The 27,353-nt window shown below is 40.5% G+C and overlaps 1 protein-coding gene across 5 annotated transcripts in view; it reads left to right on the top strand.

The window, feature by feature from the left end:
* Positions 1–27,058, top strand: part of CAPN3 (calpain 3) — a 57,045-nt gene extending 29,987 nt beyond the window's left edge. The window contains exons 12-23 of one of the 5 annotated variants that reach the window (XM_061611308.1): positions 2,533–2,544; positions 4,893–5,101; positions 6,824–6,860; positions 7,321–7,401; positions 11,141–11,215; positions 12,656–12,713; positions 18,295–18,359; positions 18,994–19,062; positions 23,981–24,059; positions 24,361–24,477; positions 25,467–25,525; positions 26,474–27,058. In XM_061611308.1, coding sequence (XP_061467292.1) covers positions 2,533–2,544; positions 4,893–5,101; positions 6,824–6,860; positions 7,321–7,401; positions 11,141–11,215; positions 12,656–12,713; positions 18,295–18,359; positions 18,994–19,062; positions 23,981–24,059; positions 24,361–24,477; positions 25,467–25,525; positions 26,474–26,500 — 888 coding nt within the window. In that variant the 3' untranslated portion in view covers positions 26,501–27,058. The other 4 variants (XM_061611305.1, XM_061611309.1, XM_061611307.1 and 1 more) reach the window with 4 other exon arrangements.
* Positions 27,059–27,353: the final 295 nt, after the last annotated feature.

Below are 27,353 nucleotides of genomic sequence, written 5' to 3'. Positions count from 1 at the left end.
CCAACATATTTTATTTATTTATTTATTATTTGATTTATATCCCGCCCTTCCTCCCAGCAGGAGCCCTGGGTGGCAAACAAAAGCACTAAAAACACTTTAAAAACAGACAAAATACCGTTTAAGTAACATCCCAGAAGAATATAAGGATCAAATAAGGAACAGATTTGAGACTTTAAACTTAGTTGACATAGAACCAGAAGAACTATGGAGTGAAGTCAGAGACATTATCAGGGAGGAATGTAAAAAGACAATACCTCTAGTTAAAAAGAGAGAAAGACCTCAATGGATGACTGACGAAACTCTTACAATGATTAAAGAAAGAAGGAAAGCAAAAGCAAAAGGAGATAGAAACATGGTCAGAACCCTAAATGCAATAATACAGTGCCTAGTAGGTAGGGACTAAGAGAACTATTACAATAGTTATAGTATAAAAATAGAAGAGGACAACAAAAAAGGTAGAACAAGAGCCCTATTCCAAAAGATTAGAGAAATGAAAGGGAAATTTAAACCAAGAGTAGGGATGTTGAATAATCAACAGGGGAACACACTGACTGACCGAGATTAAATAAAAGGAAGATGGAAGCAATACACTGAAGAACTCTATAAAAGAGATGACAGGATGACAGATTCATTCACGGAGGAACCATATGATGAAGAACCAGAAATTTTAGAATGTGAGGTAAAAGCTGCTCTTAAAATTCTTGGAAGAAACAAATCACCAGGAATAGATGGCATACCAATAAAGTTGCTATAAGTTACTGAGACTGAATTTGTCCAAATTTGGACAAAAAATTGTCAACAAATAAGGAAAAGAAAACAATGGCCCACAGACTGGAAGCCTTCAATATATATCTCAATTCCAAAGAAAGGGGATCCCAGGGAATGCAGTAATTATCGAACTATTGCCTTAATATCCCATGCAAGTAAAGTAATGCTCAAGATTCCACAACAAAGGCTCTGACCATATATAGAGCGAGAAATGTCAGATATCCAAGCTGAATTTAAAAAAAGGAAGAGGTATCAGAGATCATATCACAAACATACGTTGGATAATGGAATGGACCAAGGAATTTCAGAAGAAAATCACCCTGTGCTTTATAGATTACAGCAGAGCCTTTGATTGTGTAGATCATGAAAAACTATGGAATGCTTTAAAAGAAATGGGGGTGTCACCGCATCTGGTTGTCCTCATACGCAACCTATACTCTGGACAAGAGGCTACTGTAGGACAGAATATGGAGAAACCAATTGGTTCCCAATCGGAAAGGGTGTGAGATGGGTGTATTTTAACACCCTATTTGTTTAATCTATATGCAGAACATATCATACGGAAAGCAGGATTGGACCAAGATGAAGGAGGTGTGAAAATTGAAGGGATAAATATCCATAATTTTTAAAAAAGTCTACTATTTTAGCATGAATTGGCATAATCTCCCCATTTTGGTCTTTTATTGTGACTGGGGCCTGATTTTAAAATCAGGGATGTCATTCGTATCTTTAGAGGGTTAAGAGTATTTCACATATATTATCTTGTTGTAATAAGGTTGGTTTAATATTATTTATCCCCATATTGCAGTTTTTGGGATAAGGTTAAGGGCCCATCCATATGACTCTATAATCTGCAATGTTATAGCTTTGTATCCTCATTAATTCACTGTCATTCATGTGATGTTGCAAGTAGTACAGATTTTTGTGTTCACAAATCCGCATTAGAAATACCACCGAAAAACCAATATGCTTTCCTAAACCGATAATCAATTGCATTAACGTCTGTATGCTCGGACGCAATGCCATGGACGTTCTTCCAGCATATGCAAACCCCTTGTCTCCTTCCCACCCAATAGCACATCCACAAACCTGCGCATGCAAGGGAATAAAAAAAACCCATTTCTGCACTCTTCCCAAAAAATGCACAAAAAGCACACAACTGTTATGAACCAATCACTGAAAAGAGGTGGGCTTAGAGGAGTGGCCAATGTTAAAGCAATTTAGACAAAAAAGAAAGCCCACATATATGGATAATTGGGTTTTCACAATAATCCAACCACAAACAGGACATGTATGGATCTCGAGGCCACCAACAGAATATGGAAAACGTAGATTTTGCAGTTAGGTCTGGATGGACCCTAAGAGACAATGGCTTGCTTAAGGCACTTGGGCTACAATCCTTGTCTCACTTACTTGAGAGTAATCCCCACTGAATTCAATAGGACTTATTTCTCACTCTGAGTAGATATAGTTAGGACTACGCTGTTAGTGAGTTTGTGACAGAGACAACATTTGAATCAGGGTCTTCCTGATTTTGCAGCTAAGTCTCTTCCTATTAAATGTATCTATCATCTTGATTAATGTTGAAAAGGATCCAGGACCACTTCTCTAACTACTGCTAAGTTAGCAGGAGCTGCTAACTTAGATTTAAACTGCACAGACATTTGTCAAAGCTATGATCTCAGGTGACAGATATAAATAGATATGCAATAAGCCATCATCCCATCCATTCCTAATGGTATTTCTACCTTGTTTTTATCTCAGGTACCGAAAGAGGTATGGGCAGAATGAAGGAAGACCTTTTGAAATATTGGTGTAACATTCTCAAAAAACTATTGCTTTTATGCTTCTTTGTGGCAACCTTTTGGAAGCATCCGGTTATGTTTCTTAGCAGTGATTCAGCACAAATGTGAGCCTGAAAGGTGGATCTGCATATATCTTTAACCTATGTGTAGTGTCCCAAACCCTGCACTCAGATACATGTGCAAAGAGGTAATAGCCAAGAGCACACATAACAATATTATGGCCCTGATAAGAGGAATGTGTTACTAGAAGAAGAGGTATGGAAATATATGTCTCTGGTTTAACTAAAAATATGAGAATGTGTTATCACTACACAGAACCTGAAGAAATAACTCAAGCAGTGATACAACTTGTCTTACGCTTTTTAAAATAAATGTCACTCATTTAACAGATAACATTCCTAGATATGTGATCAGCTTGGAATCCTAAACCATGCTTCAAGCTTCATCAGATGGAGAGATCTTATACTCTCTCACAAAATTTTATACGCTGCTCGTTGTAGTTTTCCATTCAAATCTATGGATTTTCCTTTCAAACAAAATATGTATGTCAAAAACCGGACGTATTCGTCACATATCAAGTGTACAGTGAGAAAACAAAATGAATGTTAAAACAAATAAAAAAATACTGGTATTATGACAACCGCTACTGATATTATTATTTATTTTCATGTTAAGTCCAGTGCAATCATCATTTGGAGGAAAACCAGGCATGATACGAGTAATTATAAATGTTGCCTATTTGGTCATAATTAGAGATGGGGGAGAAATTTGATTCAGTTTGGATTTAAAGCTGAATTTATTAAATTTGTATGGCCTGAAACAATATGAGAACTGAAACACAGCCATCCCTTTAAATCCTCAATTATCCAAATTTTGCAATGCAGTTCTCCAACCAGTGTTTACACAAAATGCTTATATTAAGGGAAAATCTGGTTTAAAATGAATATATTAGTGAAAATAACATATAAAATGCATTATATTAAGACAAATTGCTTGCAAAAATGTATATACATTAATCAAAAGTGTACGCAAAAATGTGTTTTTGAGGAAACATTTGCACTAAAATTTTCATGAGAATTTTGCTGCAGAAATGTGGAGAGCTGAATTTAAGACTGGAACTATGAGAAACTGAGAGAACCAAAATTGGCAGATCCTTCCATCCCTAGGCATAACACTGTTCTCAGGCTCAACACTAAGCCATATGCTAGTTCCTGAGTTTTAAGTTTACACTGTGGTAGCTCCTTTTCTGTGGTTTTAGTCTACAGCACTAGTGTAACATTTAGAGACTTGCCATCACATAGGTAGAGCCAGTTACAGGTTTCCCCCACCTAATCAACACTCTCCTTCCCATCAGTGTCAGTTCCATTTTCAGTACATGCAAAAATGGCCTCGTCTACATGGTTTATTTATTTATATGCATTTATATCTCATTCTTCATCTTGCAGTCCCAGGGCAGGTTTTTGCAATTTGGAAAGTGGCAGGGAAATGCACTGAAAAGTGCAAGATGAACAAATGACTAATAGGAAGACACATAAACACCATATAAGCAAATCACGTGTAATGCTCATTGACATAAAACTGTCCCAAAGCAAATGAGAACAAATACTCAGTAAAGGCAGAAGAAAGTCTGTCTAAGTGAATCAGAATAAATGCTCAATAAACAGGTCATCTGGGAAAGTCCTAAATGTAGTTATGACTAAATCCCATTGAAATCAATGGAAGAAGTTATGGTCAACTACTAAGCATGTTACTAGAGATTCTGATTTTGTATGTTTCTGTTTGTTTTCTTCAACGCAGCTTCATGGGGCTGCTAATTCTGAGATCTTTAACCACCCAAAGCTGCTATAAACCACAAGAACGTAGGATGAGCCGGCTGGATCAGGTCAATGGCCCATTTAGACCAGCATCCTGTTCTCACAGTGGCCAACCAGATGCCTTTGGGAAGGCCGCAAGCAGAACTCAAACACAAGAGTATTCTGCCTCCCTGCAGTTTCCAGCAACTAGAAACAAGGGTGGGGGCAAAAGACGGGTAACAGCATCTGATACAACATCATTTTTCCCAAGCAAATCAGCAGGCCCATGTGGATGCACTGAAGTTAAAAAAAAAAGGGGGGGGGAGGAGAAGAGAGATCATCCTGATCACATATTTTTTTACATCACATCCAGCTGAGTCCTTAGTTACATATAATTATAGCTGGATTAAGACAATGTAAGTAGGTGCAATCTGTTGCCAATTGCCAACTGTTTTTAGGCATGCTATTTGAAATTTCTGGGAAATGTACCAGTTTTTGTCCGGCAGTTACTTGTCTTTGTTTACAGATGCAGGGTGACAAAAAACACCTACAGAAGGATTTTTTCCTCTACAATGCCTCCAAAGTAAAGTGCAAGACTTACATAAACATGAGAGAAATTGCTGAACGCTTCCGGTTGCCTCCAAATGAGTATGTCATTATCCCATCCACATATGAACCTCACCAAGAGGGAGAGTTTATCCTACGAGTTTTCTCAGAAAAACAAAGTCATTCAGAGTAAGTCGAAGATTCATGTTACAAAAAGAAAACATTGTATTATTGTTTACCATGCTTTTTGAGTATTTATTTATTTATTATTTAATTTGTACCCCGCCCTTCCTCCCAGCAGGAGCCCAGGAAGGCAAACAAAAGCACTAAAAACACTTTAAAACATCATAAAAACAGACCTTAAAATACATTAAAACAAAACAACTTTAAAAACATTTTTTAAAAAAGCTTTAAAAACATCTTCAATAAAAAGTGTTATAAATATTGTTTAGGGAAAAAAAGATTAAAAAAACATATTAAAAAGCAATTCCAACATAGACACAGACTGGGATAGGTCTCAACTTAAAAGGCTTGTTGAAAGAGGAAAGTCTTCAATAGGCGCCGAAAAGATAGCAGAGATGGCGCCTGCCTAATATTTAAGGGCAGGGAATTCCAAAGGGTCGGTGCCGCCACACTAAAGGTCCATTTCCTATGTTGTGCAGAACTGACCTCCTGATAAGATGGTATCTGCAGGAGGCCCTCACCTGCAGAGCGCAGTGATTGACTGGGTATATAAGGGATAAGATGGTCTTTCAGGTATCCTGAATGCTTCATATCTCATAACATAAGAAGAACCCTTCTGGAGCATGCCAAAGACCCAACTAGTCCAGCATTTTGTTCTCATAATAACCAGCCAGATGCCTACAGAAAGCACACAAGCAGGACCTGAGTGCAACAGCACTTTCCCCACTGGTGATTCACTGCAACTGGTATTCAGAGGCATACTGGCTCAGAGTAGATGTGGAACATAGCCATCATGCCTGGTAGCAATTGATAGCCTTGACCTCCATGCATTTGTCTAATTTTCTTTTAAAGCCCTCTAAGTTGGTGGCCATCACTGCATCTCGTGGAAGCAAATTCCATAGTTGAACAATGTGTTGTGTGAAGAAGTCTGTACTGAATCTTCCAGCATTCAGCATATCAGTATTCCTTATAACAATTCTGTCAAATATTATTATTCACATATTGCAGATGTAGAGAGATGTGAAGAGCTATTAACGGTTAACTTAAGGCAGAATTGGGGAACCTTTTTCAGCCTGAGGGGCGCATTCCCTTGTAGTGAACCTTCCAGGGGCCATATACCAGTGTTGGGTGGGACAACAGACATGATGTATCTTTTTACAATAGGCTACATTTCAGCCACTCAAACGTCAGAGGTTCCATAGATACACCACACACACACACACACCTCTCCGTCTTCCATCCAGGCAAGCAAGAGGCATTATCACAGTTCAAGGACAAATTCCAGCCTGGCAAAACATTTGGGGAAGATACAGAGCAAGGCCAGTGAGAGGTATGGCCTGGGGAGAGCAGCCTGGAGGGCCAGAGGTTCACCAACCCCCACCCTTGATTCCATGGCTAAAATAAGATTGGAATCAGGGATTATGCTGCCTTATCTCATAACATGAAGGCAGCAATAATTCCACCCTCTTTTGTGATACATTTGAATTAGAATGATCACAGTCATAAGGCTATAATGCTGTGCGCACTTACCATTGAATACACTGGAACTTGCTCATGAGAAAGCATGCATAGAATTGTGCTGCATATCAGGAGAGACTACTTAAAACTAAACCTGGCTTCTCTGTTCATGCAGTGCTTTCCAAGCCAAGTAAAGAGATGCACCTCAGATAAATATCTTACTTTGTTCCTCTTTCTTTTCCCCTTTCCTCAACCCTTCCAATCTTATAGGGAAGTTGAAAACAAGATTGAAGTAGGACACCTTTCTGTGAGTACATTCTGTTTGAGGTCTAGTCTGTTAAAGCCTTCGATTGGTTTCTTTGTGAATTGATACAAAAGGAACTCTTTGGGTGAACTCTGTCAGTCTCTTATTATCTGAACTTGATTGCAATTGCAGTATTGCTGGTGTTTGTGCTTCGGAATGGTTGCAATACCAGAACTGTACAAACGTGCTATGTACTTTAAAAAACAAAACAAAAACACATAGTAATTAAGCATTGACTGCAGAGATAGCCCAGTGTTTAGAGTGATGAAAAGCCCACCCTTGAGTCTTCGTCGCTCTCAGTTTATTATGATCATCTTTATTCAGTGACTAACTATGAATCTGAATACACTGTGTGTGTGAGATAACTGATGACTCAGTATGTAGACTGTATTTTGTGAATTCACTGCTCTCTTTATAACTACCATGCTCTGATTAGCTACATCTTCTCCACCTCTCTCTGTAGCCAATCATCTTTGTCTCAGACAGAGCCAACAAGAACAAAGATCTGAAAGGTGGTGAGGGGCCTAAAAAGGACAAGGGAAAAGCAAGCACAGATAAGAAAAACAAAAATAATGAGGTTTCTGTATTGGTCAGCATGAGGAAAGCTGTGTGTGCGCTCTAACTAGCATGTCAAAGTGGCTGGCTAGGTTCTAAGCCTGGGCATCCTGCCTCAGACACAATATCTGTCTCTTTGGGAGAATTATTCCTTATAGAGGAAAGCAAACAAAATGAGCATGACCCAGTTTTCACCCAATGCTAAGCCAAACCATGGCTTAGCATGAGTGACCAAATGTGCAGGTTCTTAGAATGAAGACTGTGGCAGTGGCTGCTCTCCATCCGCCCCATTCCTCCTGCTGTGGTACCTGAGGTTTGGTTTTAGCATTACTGCCAAACCGAGGCTTGCGGTTTGTCTCCTCCAGACAAACCGTGAGTGACAAACCTTTGGTATATCTTATGGTATATCTGGAGTGAGACAAACCATGAGCCTGGGTTTGGACCATGCCTAAGCCCCAGGTAGTGCAGCAGCAGGAAGACTGGGGGAGGAGTGTAGCAGGCACAGTCTTCAGTCTGGGAACCCATGTCTGCTTGTTCCTGCTAAGTCATAGTTTGACTTAGTGTTATGTGGAAACTGGCTGAAACACCAGAAATTGTAGCACAAGCTGGCAGCTCACTGGTCTTTCCCCAACAAATACACTTGGAGGCCCCATTCTGATATATATTTTTCCAGACACATAGATTCATCTCTAGTGCATGGGAACTGGCTGTATTTTTTTTCTTTTTTAATCATAAAATCATGTCTTATTTTATTCCATCTCATTCTTATAGAACCTTATTTTTTCCTCTCTAATGGTTACCTGCTATATAAACAGTTGGATGTATCTTCCCTCTTTATTTCTCAGTTAGTGTATTTCCTTATTGTAATAACCTCCAAGCTTGGATATTCAACCTGCAGTGGGGGTTTATGACACAACCTTATGAGAAGCAGAAGGTCCTTCGTGGCGCAGAGTGGTAAGTGGCGGTAACGCAGCCGAAGCTCTGCTCACGGCCAGAGTTCGATTCCAATGGAAGGAGGATCCATCCGTGGTCGGTAAAACGAGTACCCGGCGTATGCTGGGGAGTAAAGAAAGGCCGGAGAAGGAACTGGCAATCCCACCCCATATATACGGTCTGCCTAGTAAATGTCGCAAGATGTCACCCCAAGAGTCGGAAACGACTTGCACTACAACTGCGGGGACACCTTTACCTTTTATGAGAAGCAGGAAAGCCCTGGATCAGTGGTACATCTAGATACTTGTAGACCCTGGACTTAATAGTCCTATGGGACACCCTCTCCCCCTGCTTTAGACAGCTGTGTTTATTTTTTCAGTTGTGAAGCACGCAATGAACATTTATCCTCTCTTCACTTCCCCCTTCCATTCCATGCTTTACAATTGCTTCTGTGTTCCTGATGCATTAGAGCAAAAATCCTGAACACAAATGTTTGCCATCCTTGATTTAAAAAAGAGAAATGCTCTGAGCATGTGCAGCTTCAAATTTTAAATTCACTTAAATCATGGCACCACTAATAGGAATAAAACTAGGTTGCTTCTGTTGTCCTGATGTTCAACACATTTAACTTGGCAATAAGTGCACCATTTTGTTGTAGAAAAGGATAATATATTTTTAAGGTAAAAATAATAAAATGATCATCTGTAACCATGTACTTGCCTGACCAGCCCAGACCACAAAATGTTTTTAAAATAAGAAGAAAAGACTCTGTGGCAGGTCAGTTGATGCTAGGCCTGGTTGCCTCTCTCTGGGTGATCATTTGGCAGGTGGCTGGGCTTGCAGGACACTGGACTTCAACCCTGAGATCCAGCCCAGCTGCATCATTGCCCTGGATTGACTATGGACATTCTTGTTCACCTTTTCCATGGTGCTGCCAGTGCTGGCATCACAGCTGAGCAAGCGGCAGCCAAAACCAAACCCATGGTGTAGATGAGAGCTTCATTCATAGCAAAGTGTGCCCTTTCCTATTGTTTTTTTGTTCCTTACCATTTTCTTCATAAAACTTACTTTTTAAGAAACATTTATCCGGCCTTTTCATAAGTTTAAAAACTCTAATTTTAAAATTAGAGTAAGATCACAATGGCAATGATAAAACCATTTTCCAACTAGCCTGAATTGGAGCACAGCCACTTCTGATTTGACTAGATGAATGGCTGTATGCTCTGTGAAATAGGTGAATCATGCTTGAATTTCTACAAACCAGACCTTTTTCACATTACCTACCAGGCTGATGGCACAATTCTGTGCCCAAGTCCTTTGTACCCCTTTCTTGTGTAAAAGGAAAATAATTTATGCCTTTTTGCAAGTCATGTTTGTTTCTAGACTTTCGTACTGCTTTGCAACTCAGATATTTTAAAAGTCATTATGTGCCTGTGAATCAGTGCTGAACTACTAACAAGCTATGCATCTTTTTCTCTTGCTAGTATAGTTTGCAATAATGCCAGTTTCATAAGTTATGGCATGTAGTACTCAGCAATATGAAACAAGAGGAAATTTTCTTGGTGACAAATTGAAAGACAGGGGTTAGATTAACCATTTAGTTATTGTTTAGTTAGCAGAACTCTTTCTGTAGAGTAAAATCTATTGCACAACATGAATGAGAAAAATGAAGACTGTGTTTTAAATTGACACAGGCCACTAGCATAACAGAGAACAGTGGTTAATATGTATTTTCTGCTTGCATGTATTTCAAGGACCTGACACAATATTATATAAACATTATAAATTCATTGTTGTCAGTTTTCATAGACAAGGGTTGCCTCAGTGGAAAAATCTTTCCTAGTACTGTGTATGTTTACTCAGAAGTAACCCCACCACATTCAGTGGGGATTATTTCTAAGTATATGTGCATACGGTTGTAGCCTTAGAAAGTGTCATGCTCCTCTGTACTAAAAGAAGCATCTGTGATAGGTTTTTGGATGGAGCAGCTGTCAAAGAAGCAACCCAAAAAGACAGGGGCGGGAAGATATCTAACTTTGGGAAAAGAAACTGATTTGGGACCACTCCAGATGTCCTGTTTATTATGCATTTGTGATTATTTGTGCTTATGGTGGTAGCGGTTATACGTGATTCTGCTTTCAATACAGTAGGGCCTCACTAATACAGCAGGTTACATTCTGGACCCCTGCCAAAAAGCGAAAACCACTGTAAAGCGGAACTTATTGAATAGAATGGCGCGTGACACCCAAAAACCGCCGTAAAAGCGGAACAAGCTCCGTATGAGTGGGGCTTTAGTCCAATTGCGTCTAATTGAGACTGCTCCATTAGTGAAGTGCCGTAAAGCGAGGCCCTACTGTGCTATTTGTGGCTGCAAAAGTTTTGGGACAGGCATTTTGCTTTGTTTCCATACAGTGCATGTCCCGTAACCTCTTGCTAAAATCCTGTAACTTTTTATACACATCCTGGTTTCTTTTTTGTCCTGCTTTCTTTATGCTATAGCTCAAGAGTGCCCCTCCAGACAGCAATAAAGGAACATTGGGGAAGCACCGCAGAACAAGTAATAAAGCGGAATTCTTTGTGGACAGCCCAATAGAAATCAACCACTAATGCATTATTATTGCATCAATGACATGTTGCAGAATACACCTGCACAACAAACAAACATAGTCTGGAGGGGTTCTTGGACATAAATTATATCATATCAGTGCCAACAGATTGAATAGCAAGCGTAGAAAAAAGTATCTTCTCTCTTTTGAAAGTGTGTTGATCAGCCTTTTCATTTTGTGACTTTGTAGCCTACACAAAGAGATTCCAAGGAGAGTGAGGAAGAAAAACAGTTCAGAAATATTTTCCAGCAGATTGCTGGGGACGTGAGTACATAGTTGTTTCCATCTTGTGTCAGACTAATACTGGTAATATTTAAATAAACACTGAAGTGATCTCTCCAGGGCCATGAGCCCTCTAAAGCTAATTGCAGAATCTTTGAAAGACAGTTATGACATCTGTGCTCTGTCAGTGCAAATGTAACACTGCGTGAAACTGGCCTCCCAAAATTCTTCACCCTATTTACAGGTGGCAAAATTGAGGATGGCACAGCATTTTCCTCCCCCCCCCGCCACCATTGCAAAGGTTTCTTTTTGTTTTGCTTCACTCTAATTTTAAAACTGTAGTTTATTCAACTCATCTGGTTTGGTTTTATTCAAACTATAAGTGCAAGCTCTGAACCAGCCTAGCTTCTTTCTGGTTTTGCTAGCCAGAAATGGCTGCAACCATTTTTTGTGTGGTAAAATTAAGTGTCCTTAATTAAGTGCCCTCCATGGCGCAGAGTGGTAAGCGGCGGTCACGCAGCCGAAGCTCTGCTCACGGCCGGAGTTCGATTCCAACGGAAGGAGGAAGTCGAATCTCCAGTAAAAGGGGTCGAGGTCCACTCAGCCTTCCATACATCCGAGGTGGGTAAAATGAGTACCCGGCATATGCTGGGGGGTAAAGAAAGGCCGGGGAAGGAACTGGCAAACTCACCCCATATATGCGGTCTGCCTAGTAAACGTTACAAGACATCACCCTAAGAGTCGGAAATGACTCACACTACAAGTGCGGGGACACCTTTACCTTTTTTTAACAGGACAACTGAGTTTCCAGACACTTTCATTATTATACTGATTGTCCCTCATCACAAATCTCAGGTTAAATGGAATTTCATGTTTAATATAACTTATCAATATACATTGTTCCGGTCCACATGGCTTAGCACAAATGAGCAAACATGCAGGTACATCATGAAGCACTGTGCTCCTTCCCTGAACCTACTGCCACCATGCTACCTTGGGTTAAGCCATGGCTTAAAATGTTAATCTACACTCTCCATAAAAGACCATCTAGCTATGTTGATGTATTAACCTGATGTACTGATTTGTGATGTATTTTGTATTTGTTTTATGAATGCAATTTTACAGCTGGCTCCATAGTCAGGGTTGCCAGATGGAAATAAAAAGAGGAGAGAGCTCCCACACCCTTAAGAGTTGTGTAGAAGAAGAAATTTCAGCACACATAGCTTGTCATGCAACTTATACCTGCTGAAATACCCTCTTATATACAACTACAAAAAGACGCGGGAGCACCATCCTCTTTTCCATCTGGCCATCCTCCATAGTCTGCTCTGATTTTTGTATTAGGCCAATTCCTTTGTCTATGCATACACATTCCTGCTTTGAAAAGAAATTGAACACATCACAATTAGAATGGCAATTCTTGCAACTTCTTACTCTCTGAGAGACTTTACCATTTTCACAGCCCATTCTTTTTTCTCACAGGACATGGAGATCAGTGCTGATGAACTCAGGACTGTCCTCAACAATGTTCTGAAAAAACGTAAGCTTTTTGTTCTATTTAGCCTACCCAGTAGTGTAGTGGCAAAATTTGTAAGGGCAGGGTCCAGGGCCAGCACCAGAGGGGGCCAGGTCAGGCCCTGGCCAAGGGCCCCTCCTTAGGCTGGGTGGGTAGTGCTCCCTTCTGTGATATGAGGCAGCATTGGCTCCCAACCCTGCCATGAATTGCAGAGAGGGCGCTCCCAGTCACCCCCTACTACCACGCAGGCCCACGACGCCCCACCTACCTCTCCCTTGAAGTAAATGCTGGCTGTGCTGCAGATGCAAGCCTGCCATCAACCAAGATGGTGGCCGAGGTTTCCCGAAGGGCTGATGCCCCTAAGGGGCTGATGCCTCTGCCGCCATGTTGGTTGATGGCAGGTATGCACGTGCATAGCACGCATGCATGCCATCAACCAACATGGCGGCAGAGGCATCAGCCCCTTCGGGAAACCTCAGCCACCATCTTGGTTGATGGCAGGCATGCACGCATAGCGTGAGCAGCATTCACTTCAAGGGAAAGGTAGGTAGGTATGGTATGTGTGCGGGTTCCAGGGCCCAGGGCAGGCTGATGCCCAAGGGCCCTGGCATACCTGGCTCTGGCCCTGGCAGGGTCCCTTCATGATAGTCACAGCCATGCTCCCCTCCCTTTTTTGCTGCTGGGCTGAGAATGAGATCCTTGCCTTCTCCCACAAAAACAGATGTCCCTAGGAGCCAAAAAGCATGAAAGGGGAGAGTGTTAGCTACTGAGAAGAGTCTTCTCAGTGGCTGACTCACCTCCTTTCACTCTGATTGGCTCAAATCAGCAGGAAAGGACAAGGAAGCATGTTAGGATACTATTCTCAGTGGCTAACATGCTGATTGGCTCATAGGATGCTGAAGACATAGGGACCCTGCTGAGACCCTGCTCCCAAAAATGTAAGGGGTCTAAGACCCCCTGAGACCCTGGACAACTACATCCCTGAGCCTGCCAAATATCACCAGGCAGAGACCTGGGATTTTGCATGAGTGTCACCTCTATGCTTATAAGTGCTTCATGGGTGATGGTCTATTTAACTATAGACTAGGTCTTTTAACACTTAAAAAGCAGCTATTGACCATGGGGCTGTCTCAAGTTGTCACTGGCCCGACACATAGGGCAGGGCACACCCTCGACTTGGTTTTGCTCCAGATGGAGGAAGGTGTGGTCTGGAGATAAGGAGGGTGGATGTCACCCCATTGTCATGGTCAGATCACTTCCTGGTGAAGTTTAGACTTATGGCTCCAATCCTTCCCTGTGGTGGTGGTGGTGGACAGATTAAGATGGTCCACCCCCAGAGACTAATGGAATCCACAGGATTCCTGAATGCCCTGGGGGAGTTCCCAGTAGATAGACCAGGTGATCCTGTTGAAGCCCTTGTCACGCTGTGGAACGGAGGCTCATCTGGCTCTTGACATGGTTGCTCCTGAGTGCCCTCTCCGGCATTGTGGAGCCCGGTTTGCACCTTGGTACACCAGTGAGCTGAATGAAAAAGGCTAGACGACGGCTAGAGGGCAAGAGGCGAAAGACGTGCTGTGAGGCTGATTGGGCACGAGCAAAACATCATAACCGTGCCTACTGTGTGGTGGTGAGGGCGGCAAAGAAGGCCCACTTCTCTGCCTCCATCGCATCCTCAAGTAGGTGTCCAGTGGAGTTTTTCCATATTGTCAGGGGTCTGTTGACATCAGCTCCAGGAAATGGAATTTTAGATCCTTTGGAGGCCTACTGTGAATTGATTGCAAGGCACTTTGAGGGTAAAGTTGCTCGCCTCCATAGCAGTCTTGATGCCCCCTCCACATCTACTGTAGTCCCCAGTGACTGAGGTGTCTAGTGCAAAGTCTGCTGTACCTTCTTGAGAACGGTTTCAGTTGATGCGGCCTCATGACGTAGACAAGGTGCTTGCAGTGATGTGGCCAGCAACATGTCCTCTTGACCCTTGCCCTTCTTGGCTTATTAAAGCTTGCCGAGGGGGTTTGACCGAGTGGATCCAGGGTGTGGTCAATGCATCATTGTGGGAGGGAGTGGTTACAGTTGCCTTAAAAGAGGCAGTGATCTGACCGCTCCTGAAAAAGCCCACCCTGGACCCACTGGTTTGTGACAACTACTGACCAGTCACAAATACCCCCCTTTTAGGGAAGGTGGTTGAGAGGGTTGTGGCACAGCAACTGCAAGTACTCTTGGATGAAACAGATTATCTTGACCCATCCCAGTCTGGGTTCAGGCCTGGTTATGGGACTGAATTGGCCTTGGTCGCCCTGATGGATGACCTTTATTGGGAGAAGGACAGGGAGAGTGTGACCCTGTTATTCTTCTTTGATCTCTCAGTGGCTTTTGATACCATTGACCATGGTATCCTTCTGTGCTGACTTGGTGAGATGGGTATTGGAGGCACTGTTTTACAGTGGTTCTGATCCTATCTTCAAGGTTGCTCTCAGAGAAGAGCATTGGGTGACTGTCTTTCAGCCCCCTGGCAGTTGTGCTGTGGGGTGCCGCAGGGTACCATCTTGTCCCCCATGCTGTCTTATTAATGGGGAATTTTATATATCCATACATGTATGATCATAACTATTAAAAAGGGGTATATGTTTTATAATCATAAAGAATTAAGTATTGAATTGCAGGCCTAGTGGGGCCCAGAGATTCATGCTCATAGAGAAAACAGAATCTTAGCATTTTAATTCAGGCTAACAGCAAAAACCTTTTCTGATGGAAACAGGTCACAGCGATCCCCTGGTTCGGTGACAGGACCTGGCTGATGCATGATTAATTACCCTATTGTTTGGAATCAAGAAGCATTAGGAGCGAGAGAAGCTGTGATTGATGAAATGAGTAGGGATTGCCAATATTTGATTCTTGAATGCCATCTAGAGGAGAAAAGTTTTATAGAATAATCAAAATGTTTTAATGAAAGAGAAATAGTAATGATTTTAAAACAAATCAGTGTATTAAATTTACAAAGTTATAAGTGTGTTTTCATTAAGAAGAAGGGTACATCTGGGGAGGCCTGCTTGCCTGCCTCTACATATTTCTGAGGCTGAAGGATACTGGTTAACCAGAGTTATCATTTTCTCTTTGCTGTGTGGCTTCAAGATGAAGCTCACGTTTCTTAAATAATCCCCTCTCTTGAGCTATGTATTTTATAAGTAAGGAAATTGGATTTCTGAGAAAAGTATAAGGACATAAGAACTCCTATGGCAAAGGAATAGAACTGGGGATGCTCATACATTCACAAACACCCTGAGTTAAGTTCCCAAACTTAACTCAAGGGGACGTGTCCAAATTTCTCTGGTGTACCTGAGTCACCCTGACCCATCAGAAAACAATGGCATATGGAATGTACCAAGTATGCTTGAAAAGCACATTCACTATAGTAACTGCTCCAACTAGTACCAAAATTCATTAGTCTTGAACAGACAGCAGGACAATGGTAACATTTATGATATGGACAGAATTTTGGAAATCACTACTGGAGTTAGCTAATGCTTTCTGATTGGTTTGGAATGATGTTATGTGGGCAAAGACACATGAGATTGGTGAAATCACTGTCACATGTTGTAACTGTACTCTATAAAAGAAGCTTGCACACAGTGCCTCAGTGCAGTCTCTCTTGGATGTTTCTGGGAGGCTGACCCTGCATGTGCTTGTAAAGAATAAAGACCTACCTTTTTGCTTCAAGCCTGTGTCTTCAAATTTATTTAAGGACCCCCAGCAAAAGATCCCAATGGAGAAAGAATTCTCCTATATTATCAGGAGGTCCATTCTGCACAACATAGGAAACGGACCTTTAGTGTGGCGGCACCTACCTTGTGGAATTCCCTCCCGTTAATATAAGACAGGCGCCATCTCTGTTATCTTTTCGGTGCCTATTGAAGAACTTCCTCTTTCAACAAGCCTTTTAAGTTGAGACCTATCCCAGTCTGCATCTGTGTTGGAACTGCTTTTTAATATATTCTTAAACCTTTTTTAATGTTTTTAATCTTAGAAGATGTTTTGATACCTTTTTAAAGTAACGTTTTTGAAGATGTTTTGTTTTAATGTGTTTTAAAGTTTGTTTTTCTGACGTTTTAATGTTTTTAGTGCTTTTGTTTGCTGCCATGGGATCCTGCTGGGAGGAAGGGTGGGATATAAATCAAATGATGATGATGATGATAATGATAATTTGAATAGGGCAATGCAAGGGCATTAAGCAACAACTGTTCTAAGCAGTTTCCATAATGTGTCCTAAGAAGCAAGTAAGATTTTATTGCTGCTGCATTGTTGAAATTGATTTAAATATTAAAAGACCATTTTAACATTTCATTTTACTTTTGATTAAAAAATAAATTTTTACAGTATAAATACAGAATATAGTAAAAGCAGTTCCAAATAAAATATTATACCAACATTATAAATGGTAAGAATGCAGACTTATGGCCTTAATAGTTACAAAAAAAAGTTTAAGATTGTATATTACTCAGTAATTTTCTTTCCAATAGTTGATAAATAAGGAGACACCTTTCTTGCTTATTATGTATGGGTATATGCCAGCATCATGTTGAGAGAAATTTCTCAGATTTTATTCAGCCATCCTTACATGTTTTATATATTTTGATAATTTCTGTCAATGTTCTATACAACTGTCTGGCTGATATCATCAGATTTGTTACAAACTGGTCCCTGATTCAATTTCACTTTAAGTTGCAGAGTAGGAATGTTTTGGAGGTTAGATGTTAATTGGTAGCTTGTAATTTGATTTTTTTCCCTATAACCTTGTACCAAAATTATCGAATATTGGGACAGGTCCAAAAATCTGCAAAAAAAAAAATGCTTTGAGGCTTAGGGATCTCCAGCATTGACCTGAGCAATCAAGAATTTTGTTTGAGTTTATATGATGTTAAATGTCACTGGAGTGTAAGTTTTTAAAAGGTTTTCATTCAAGTGTGAGCTCAAAAAAGCTAAGGGTACATTGTTAAATATACAAAACCATTCCTGCTCTTCAATTTGTATATTTAGATATTCTATTTCTTTTAAAATGCTCTCTGGGTCTAAATCAGGCTTTTTGTAATTGGACAGCAAAGCATAGATTTTGCTAATCAGCTTTTGTGTATTCTGGTCCGTTATCCAGCTTCCAAATTAATAAGTTCTCTTGAACCTAATATGATATGCCTTATTTGGAGATGTTAAAATAATAGGTACAGGCCTTTGATAAGAGTAATTAAGTCCTCCTTGGTGATCATATGACCATTAGACATCAATTTGCAAATTTCTAGAACATTCTTCTGTTGCCAGAGTCTGAAATCACCTAACAGTTGTATTGATTGTCAGTTGCTTTTCATATAGTGCAGATGTCATAGGTGGCAGTCCTAGACTTAACAGTCATGATATTTAATCCAGATCCTTGTAGTCACTATACATAAAAATCTTTTTGGGTTATGAAAGGAGTTTCTTGGTTTGCACCGTAACTAATAAATCCCGAGGTTTGTTTCCCAACTAGACCTGCTGTTCTATTATTTATCTGTCTTAAATGGCCAATTTAATATTTAAGATGAACTATTAATGTTTATTTAATTGAAATAATTTATTTTAGACCAGAACCTGAAGACCGAAGGGTTTGCACTGGAGTCCTGCCGCAGCATGATTGCCTTAATGGATGTATCCTTTTCACATCATGCACAATCATTTCACATTACAACATTACATCTCAACAGAGAACTTGCTCCCGTTCTCAATAGTCACTCAATGTTTAAAAAAACACTGGTTACACTAGCATATTTGCTTGCAAAAATCACAGAACTGTCCTTGAAACACCATTAGTAGCGTACTTTGGGCTGCAGCCAGAGCAATCCAAACCGCCTTTATGCTGGGCTGTGGATATTTGGCTAACCTGTAGCCCTCCAGTTGTTGTTGGGCTCCAGCTCCCATCATATTTAGCCAGCATGGTCAAAGATCAGGGATTATGGGAACCCTCCAAAAAAGCAACAGCTGGAGGGCTACAAGTTAATCATCCCTGACTTATAGTCTCTCATCCAATGCCCTACTAAAATATATTATTATTATTATAAATTTATTACCTGTCTTTCACCAGCAGGCCCCAAGGTGGGTTACAACAGTTTAAAATTCAACATTAAAAACAATTAAAACAGACTACATTAGCATCTAAGCAGGAGATTTTACTCAGCTTTCCTATTTCTGGATATTAAACCCTTTTCAGTTTGATTCCCTCACCCCCAAACTCTGGCTTTTCTAATTATATTTCATTACAATTTTGAACTAAACAACATCTCAGACAGATGGTTCTGGGAGAATAAACCTTGATGAGTTTCGACACCTTTGGGATAAGATTAAAAGCTGGCAGGTATTCTTTATGCTTCTTGCATATTTTAAAAAGATAGAATACTGTTCCGTAAGGGTAAACAAGCTTGTGAATGCCACAATCTATACATAGCATAACAAAATTAAAGTACAAAAGATGAAAACTGAATTACTAGGCTACTATCTCCAATAGAGCTTTTGTCTTTTTCCCTAAAGACAAAGGAAATGAGCATATCACAGAAATCAGGACTCCCTCTCCCTAGCCCAGCCCAGCCCATGATAGTTTGCAGGGGATTGCTGATTTGAAAGAGATTATCTACCAAAATCTCCGAGCAAAAATAAAGGAAGCTAACAGAGGGAGAATGCAAAGCTAGATTTTTTCTTCCTCATAAGTTAGTTTTCCATGTGCAGGGAAATTTTTTGAAGCTTTCAGATAAGTGAGCCCTGCCCAAGCACTCCGGGACAGTATGTTCATGCCACTTGCTACCATGAACATTTGAATCAGTTTTTAAAACTTCATCTGGAGAAACTTCTTGGTAGATAGTGCCACTACACTCAAATCTGATTGGATGAATCACAGTGCATTAGCCCAAGTCCTTACCTTCATTTTAAAAAGCTATCAAGCATTTCTTCATCCCATGTTGTGAGGCCGGATACCTACATCATCAGTATGGTTTAGTTGCTGCCATTCCGTGGTTAGATACCATAGTTGCACCTCCACAGTCAGAGGCGATATGTTCTAAATACCAGTTGTAGGAGGAGAAAGTGTGCTCAGGTCCTGTGAGAACAGGATGCTGGACTAGATGGGTCACCCGCTTGATCCAGCAGGCTCTTCTTATGTTAATTATAGAGTCATGTGGGATGGGCAGGTGATGTGTGAAATTATCATACAGAAAAAGTTAACTACTATTCTGGGTGAAGTATTAAAGAAGGCACAAGATAATGTACATTTCTGTCGTTCCTAAAGTGCATAACATATCACTTCAAGGACAACTTGTAAAATATTCCAGGTCTCCTTGACCTCTATTCTCAACAGGAGGCAAAACACACAATTTATGGACCTGTGTGGATTGTTCACCAGCTATTCTTTACTTTCTGCCACTAGAAGACAGTTCAATAGTTTGTCTTATGAAGAAAGAACAACCATACTGGCAGTATTCCGATGTCATGCTAAACTATGGTGTAGTGAAGTGTGAACAGCCAAATGTCCTTGGTTTGAGTATGCTCTCCTACTCCTGCATGGCTGGGAGGAGCTCAAAAGTGTTTTACACTTTTTATTAATTTTCAGAATTTATAAAACACTCTCCATTCCAAAAACATCTGAGCAGAGTACAAAAGTAGAATAGAAAGCACAATATAAATAATAAATCAGTGTTGAAAACATTGAACCAAACAGAATTAAAAACTGCACAAATAAAATGGTGTAATTTGAGAAGGCTTGGTGGTGGGGATTTTCAACAAACGTAAAAAATGCAAAATGTGGGGGCTTGTTTCACTTCTAGGAGGAGAGAATGTCAAAGAACTGGTGCTACAACACTAAAAGCATGTGTTCAAGTCAGATGTAAGCACAGGTTGCTGTTGGAACCCATACTTGTGGTTAACATTATGTTTAGTGTGAATAAGCGAGCTACAGAAACCAGAGTTTGAAGTTGTCTTGTTTTAAGCTAACCACAATTGACATTAACTGCGATTTGTCAGTCTGGGCAACATGGTAATCTTCACTTAACAAGAAGTAGAAACAAAGACTTCCAAACTACTATTCCCAGTTGTGTGGGAATGTTTGAGTCCAGGAGAAAAGTCGGCTTGTACACATAACACTAAGCCATAGTTTAGTATGACATCTGAACATAACCATCGGATGGTGGATATATACCCTGTCCTGGATGGGGTTACACTCCCCCTAAAGGAACAGGTGCGTAGTCTGGGAGTCATCTTAGACTCTTCCCTCACACTTGAGGCTCATGTAGCCTCGGTGGCCTGGAATGCGTTCTACCAACTTCGGTTGGTAGCCCAGCTACGTCCCTATCTGAGTAAGGAGGACCTCTCATCAGTGGTACATGCTATGGTAACCTCGCGTCTGGACTACTGCAATGCGCTTTACGTAGGGCTACCTTTGAAGACGATTCGGAAGCTACAGCTAGTGCAAAATGCGGCAGCCAGACTGCTAACAAGAACTAAGCGGTCTGAGCATATAACACCTGTGCTAGCCCGTTTGCACTGGCTTCCAATATGCTTCCGGGCCAGATTCAAAGTGTTGGTACTTACCTATAAAGCCTTATACGGCGCGGGACCACGATATCTGTCGGAACGCCTCTCCCGATATGAACCGGCCCGTACACTACGGTCTACTACGAAGGCCCTCCTCCGGGTTCCGACTCATAGGGAAGCCCGGAGAGTGGTGACAAGATCTAGGGCCTTCTCAGTGGTGGCCCCCGAACTATGGAATGGTCTTCCCGAGGAGGTGTGCCTGGCGCCGACACTATCATCTTTTCGGCGCCAGGTTAAAACCTTTCTCTTCTCTGAGGCATTTTAATTCCTGTTAATTCTAAATTATTATATTTTGATTTTAGACTGTACAGTTTTGTGTACAGTTTTGTGTTATTTTTATTGTATTTTTAATGTTCACCGCCCAGAGAGCTGTTGCTAGTCGGGCGGTATATAAGCTTAATTAAATAAATAAATAAATAAATAAACCATTGGGTGGTGTTCAGTGTTAGTCCTACTCAGAGCAGAACTGCAAGTGAATAGACATAACTTAGGTTCATAAATTTAAATGGGTCTACTCTGAGTAGGACTTAGTTGAATGCAACCCAGTGTAACTGTGCTACCAGGCTACGAAAGCAATTTGTCTCTTACTGGCTACTTTGTGGCCTGCAAAAAAGTGAACAGGCCATTTCCTGTTCCTGTATTTTCTTTTTTTTTTTACAATAATTTTTATTCAAATTTTCATAAAACATAGAAAACAAAATCATAAAACATTCAAAGACAAAAAACAAAACAAAACAAAAATGATTAAACAAAATAAAATAAAATGTTGACTTCCCATTTGTCACATATCAAATCAGTTATAGGTCTACAATATATAACAATCCTGTCTCTTAAATCATATTATAAAATCACTTTCCTCCAGTAGTTATCTTAATTAATCATCAAATCTCATAAACATTACTTTATTCTTTCCACAAAAAAGTCAAAGAGAGGTTTCAATTCTTTAAGAAATATATCTATCAATTTTTCTCCAAATAAACATGTCAATTAATCCATCTCGTTAATAATTATAATAATCTTATTGTCATAACCATAGTCCAAATAAACATTTCGATTAATCCATCTCATCAGAATCTGTTAGGTCCAATAATTTCAATAGCCATTATTCCATTATCCCTATTAGTTCCATCTTCCATCTTCAATAGTCCTGTTAAGTCCAGTAATTTCAGTGTCCAATCTTCCATTATCAGTATTCCATAATAATCTTGCTGTTGTAACCATAGTCATATAATAAGAGTCTGATGGGAATTTCCTCTATCCCAAATATTTTCTTGCCATCCATTCTGAATAAGTTGCTGAAATACTGTTGTAAAGTCATATCTGTGTTCTTCTTTTTTACAAAATGCACTGGCTCATCTCTTAAGAGTTTTTCCATTGTCACATGGCTGCAGTTAATTCCATAGATTTTCTCTATATCAAGCTCCATCACATCATTCCAGTCCAGAAGATTATCCAAGCCATTGATAACTTTATCTCTAATATCTTCATTAATTTCTTCAGAGATAACGTTAAATTCCAAACAGTAGATTTTATTTCTAAAATCCATAAACTCCAGATCTTTTTCCAATTCCACATTTGTTCCAATCTCCAGGGCTTGTATCTTCCCTTTATTTTTTCTTTTCTCATCTCTGATCTCATTCTCCTCTCTCACAGGATCCCCTATTTCTTTAAGCTCCTGCGTCATTTTGCTCAGTTCAATTTTCAGCTCCTTACTACCCTGTCGCAGGGTTTGTTTCGTTATCTCAATCTCATCCATTATTTTCTGAAACATAGTTACTTCCAGATTCTCAGCCACTTTCTTGATTGCCATTTTTAAAACCACGAAAACAAAACAAAACAAAAATAAAGAAGAACCACTTCTTATTTCAGCAACAATTGGGTTAATATTCCAGGCTTGATGACATCACAGTATAAACAGAGCAACCTGCCTTATCTCTCTATGTTCAAGAATGCAAAACAAATTTAGTTCTCAGCATCAAAACAGTTAGTGGTGTCGTGAAGAAGCAGATTCGTCAAAATAAAATAGACCAAAAAGAGAATAGTCCCAGACAATATAATATTCCTCGGAATAGAAATCAGGAATAGAAATCCCTCTTCTGTTTATTATCTTTAGAATGCACTTCCAGGACAGCTTTTTGCGACAGAAACAGAGATAAGCTGTTAATTTCGTGAATAACAGAAAAGAGTTATATCTCACCCAGAAGTTGTCCAAAGCCGATCAATCTGACAAATCTCCTTTTGCTGTAACAATTTAAACCAAGTAAAAAAAAATAATAGAAAGAAGGGTGCTTGCCTGTTAGTCCGTTCTCTCTTTAAAGAAAAGATAAACGTATCGCTTAAGCAGATAGAGCTTGTTAGAAAGTCCGTCCGGCATTGTTGGCTGGACCTTATCTCATAAATTAATGAAATCCAGTCCTCCCAACAAAAACAGGCTTTTGAGGTTGATCTCTACGTTTCTCCCTGCCCGGGAGAAATTTCATCAGTCAAAAAAAAAAATGTTCTGACTGATTTATATCTGAATAAGCTTCTTTTGAGGCGGGAGCCCGTCCCAAAAGCAGGCACAAGCGAAGTCACCCTTCCCGGAAGTCCTCCTGTTCCTGTATTTTCTGTGGGAATAGCGGTATCTGATTTGTTCTGTATGAAAGATTCTTACATACTAAACCCTAACCATCATGTCAATTTCTCTTTTCCAGAAAATTTTCAAACTTTACGACACTGATCATTCTGGAACCATTAACAGCTATGAAATGCGTAATGCAGTTAAAGATGCAGGTATCACACAGTGCTCATGGCCGTATATCACTTAAAGTGGATTTTTGCCTGTTTTGTCTTTGATTTTTTTTATATAGGAAACCTAAACATAGGGGCCATCTGTAGCCCTCCAGTTTTTGCTGGATTACAACTCCCATCATTTCTGATCATTAACCATGGCGGCTAGGGCTGATGGGAGTCAACAGCTAGAGAGATCAGTTCCCCATTACTGATCTAAGTAATATTACCTCCAAAAAGTAAGAGAGAAAAATAAAAACAAATTCCTACCACCCAGAATGTTCAATTTTGTTTTTCCCCTCAGGGTTTCACCTGAATAACCAGTTGTATGACATCATTACAATGCGCTATGCTAACAGAAATATGAACATTGAGTTTGACAGCTTCATCTGTTGCTTTGTGAGACTGGAGGGAATGTTCCGTGAGTTTTATTTTTCCTACAATGTATTTAAAATAATTATATCCACTCAAGCGTGCCCAAGGAGGCTAACCCAGAGTGGAATACCACCTGGAAAAGCTCTGCTGGATTCTATTGCATGAATGTAATGCTGACAGGGGACAGCTATATGGGGATTGCCACTTGTCTTCAGACTCATCCCAGACTTTCCACCTTTTGTCTAGTGGCTAACTCCAGTACTTGAGCTCTAGCCCTTGATTCATTGCCCTAAGCTCAACAGCATACCAAGGAACAGAATGGGATAAGGTATCAAGAAGTAAGCACTGTGTCCATATTGATTGCCAATGTTCATCTCATGAGAAAAAGGGCCATTCCAAAAAAAGATTGCTCTAAATAGCCATTGGATATGGGTTTTGTCTGAAGGAGATTAGCTCTCAAATATGGCAGCTATCAGGATCTTCCAAGCTTACTAATGGAAATTGGCATTGCTGATATTTACGAATTCCTAGCTTACACATTATACTTTTTAGTATGAGATAAGTAGCTAAGTATGACCCTCCGTGGCGCAGAGTGGTAAGCGGCGGTAACGCAGCCGAAGCTCTGCTCACGGCTAGAGTTCGATTCCAATGGAAGGAGGGAGTAAAATCTCCGGTAAAATAGGTCAAGGTCCACTCAGCCTTCCACCCATCCTTGGTCAGTAAAATGAGTACCTGGCATAAGCTGGGGGCTAAAGAAAGGCCAGGGAAGGAACTGGCAATCCCACCCCATATATATGGTCTGCCTAGTAAACATCACAAGACGTCACCCTAAGAGTCGGAAACGACTCGCACTGTAAGTACGGGGACACCTTTACCTTAACTTTAAGTAGTTAAGTAGCATTTGAAAGAGGAAGTTGGAAGCATTGCAGTTACCAATACCTCATAATACTTAGGCTGCTGTCTAGCTTACTAATCAGAATGCTTTACATTTTACATAGAATAACCATTTGTTCCCCCCCCCTCATATTCCCTTAGGTGCATTTAATGCCTTTGATAAAGATGGAGATGGTATTATTAAACTGAATGTCTTAGAGGTAACCACCTTTACTTTGGGGTGTGGTTCTTAAAGTTACTGCTGTACTGTTCAATTATTTCCCTTCCTAATGAGAGGACATGCTAAAAAGAATTGCCATCAAGAACAAAAATCAAAACAACCTTCTCATGTTGCATTTCCTCCTAAATACCTGCATGCATGCTTGTATCATGCACACACATGCATCTCGGGTGCAGCTTTGGGAGCAAATTTGTGTGTGTTGAACAAGGCCACAGCTTTATTGGTTACAGGGCACGGAGTATGTGTGACATAGGGCAAGGATCCAGTCATTGACCAGTCCAACTGCTGGCTGATAAGCAGCCCAAGTGCTGGAACTGCCTACTGGGAGTTGCCCTGATTGCTGACCCATGACGTAGACTTCTCCAGTGGGCTTCTCAGCCAACCGAGGAGGGCTGCTACTTGACAGCACCCCAAGTTGGGGCCATGGGCAGAAATGCAGCACCCCAAGATCCCTTAAGGGGACCCCCCAGTGGAAAAAGTAGGGTGCCTATCATCTACTTAACCAGACTATGGATCCTGTCCAATGCCTCTCCCACCCGAGTGGTTATTACAGATAGTTAATAATAGATACCTCTACACATTGCTACGAGGAAGACAATTCCCCCCAGCAGAGCCTGGACTGTTGTGCCTATGGGTAAAATTCCTTCCCTTGTAAATGTAGTGCTATTGTGTATTGTCATAACAAAACAACCCAAAGTTTCATACCCTTTAGCCATATATATATCTGAATACTGAAACAGAAGTGAAGAAAGATTTTAAATCTGAACTGCTGCATGTTTACTCAGAAGTAAATCCCACCAAGTTCAATGGGGATTGCTTCCAGGTTAAGTGCAAGTAGAATGGTAGATTTAGGTTTGCACAGATAGTCTTTTGTTCTGTATTTCAAACATTTCTATTGTCACTTATCTTTTTTTTTTGTTTCTTCCAGTGGCTACAGCTCACCATGTATGCCTGAAAAATGCCACCTGCATTGCTATCCTCAACCTCAAAATTACCCCGATTTTTTGACTGAAAGAAGCCAGCCAACATTCACTTGCAAGTCAAGGACCTCTGGTGATCTCTGTCCTTTAACAACTTAATATGGAGAGGGCAGCACAACTCAACAGTGATGTACAAAAACAGCATCCCTTTCCCTTTACCAAATGATGGCCAACTGGAGATCTACTTCTTCAGTTATTGATAACTGACATCAGCACTAAGGCATCTTCTGCAAGGCAGTTACCAGCTATCATTATGATGAGAAACATATTGTTCTAGTGCACATTAGCAACTCTTGACGCACAAGTGGGGAATCTCAGGCTTGGGGGCAACATGTGGTCCTTCAGGCTTATCTGTCTGGCCCCCAGGCAACACATCACCTGTGTTCTGCTTAAGTGCTTTTTCCTGGCTGGAACCTGTCCATGAACTGTGGTAATGTCTCTTGGTTGCCTTGATAGAGCATGGAGAGATGCGTCTGGGAACGTGTGTAGAAATCTGACTTGCATGCTTGAAATGTAGATAGTGTATACAAAAAGGTAAGAGTCACATTCATTGCGTCACCCACTTTTTCCTTCTGGTCCCACACACCACTGGCATGTAGTCCCAGACATTTGCCATCAAGAAATGCGGCCCTCTGCATGACAACTTCCTTGAAAGCCATAGCTATTTTTTGTTTGTTTGAAAGATTTTGCAGTGAGAGATCCTAAGGGGCGAGGAATGTTGAACAAGTTATCACTATTAAAACAGATATTTCAAAAGTAGCAAAAAGTGATTAATCAAATCAAATCAAATTTTATTGTGCGGTCATAGACCTAATATACAATTGATTA

Source organism: Rhineura floridana, chromosome 2 (genome assembly GCF_030035675.1).
Source record: "Rhineura floridana isolate rRhiFlo1 chromosome 2, rRhiFlo1.hap2, whole genome shotgun sequence".
Lineage (NCBI taxonomy): Eukaryota > Metazoa > Chordata > Lepidosauria > Squamata > Rhineuridae > Rhineura > Rhineura floridana.
This window is presented reverse-complemented; position numbering and strand designations above follow the sequence as displayed.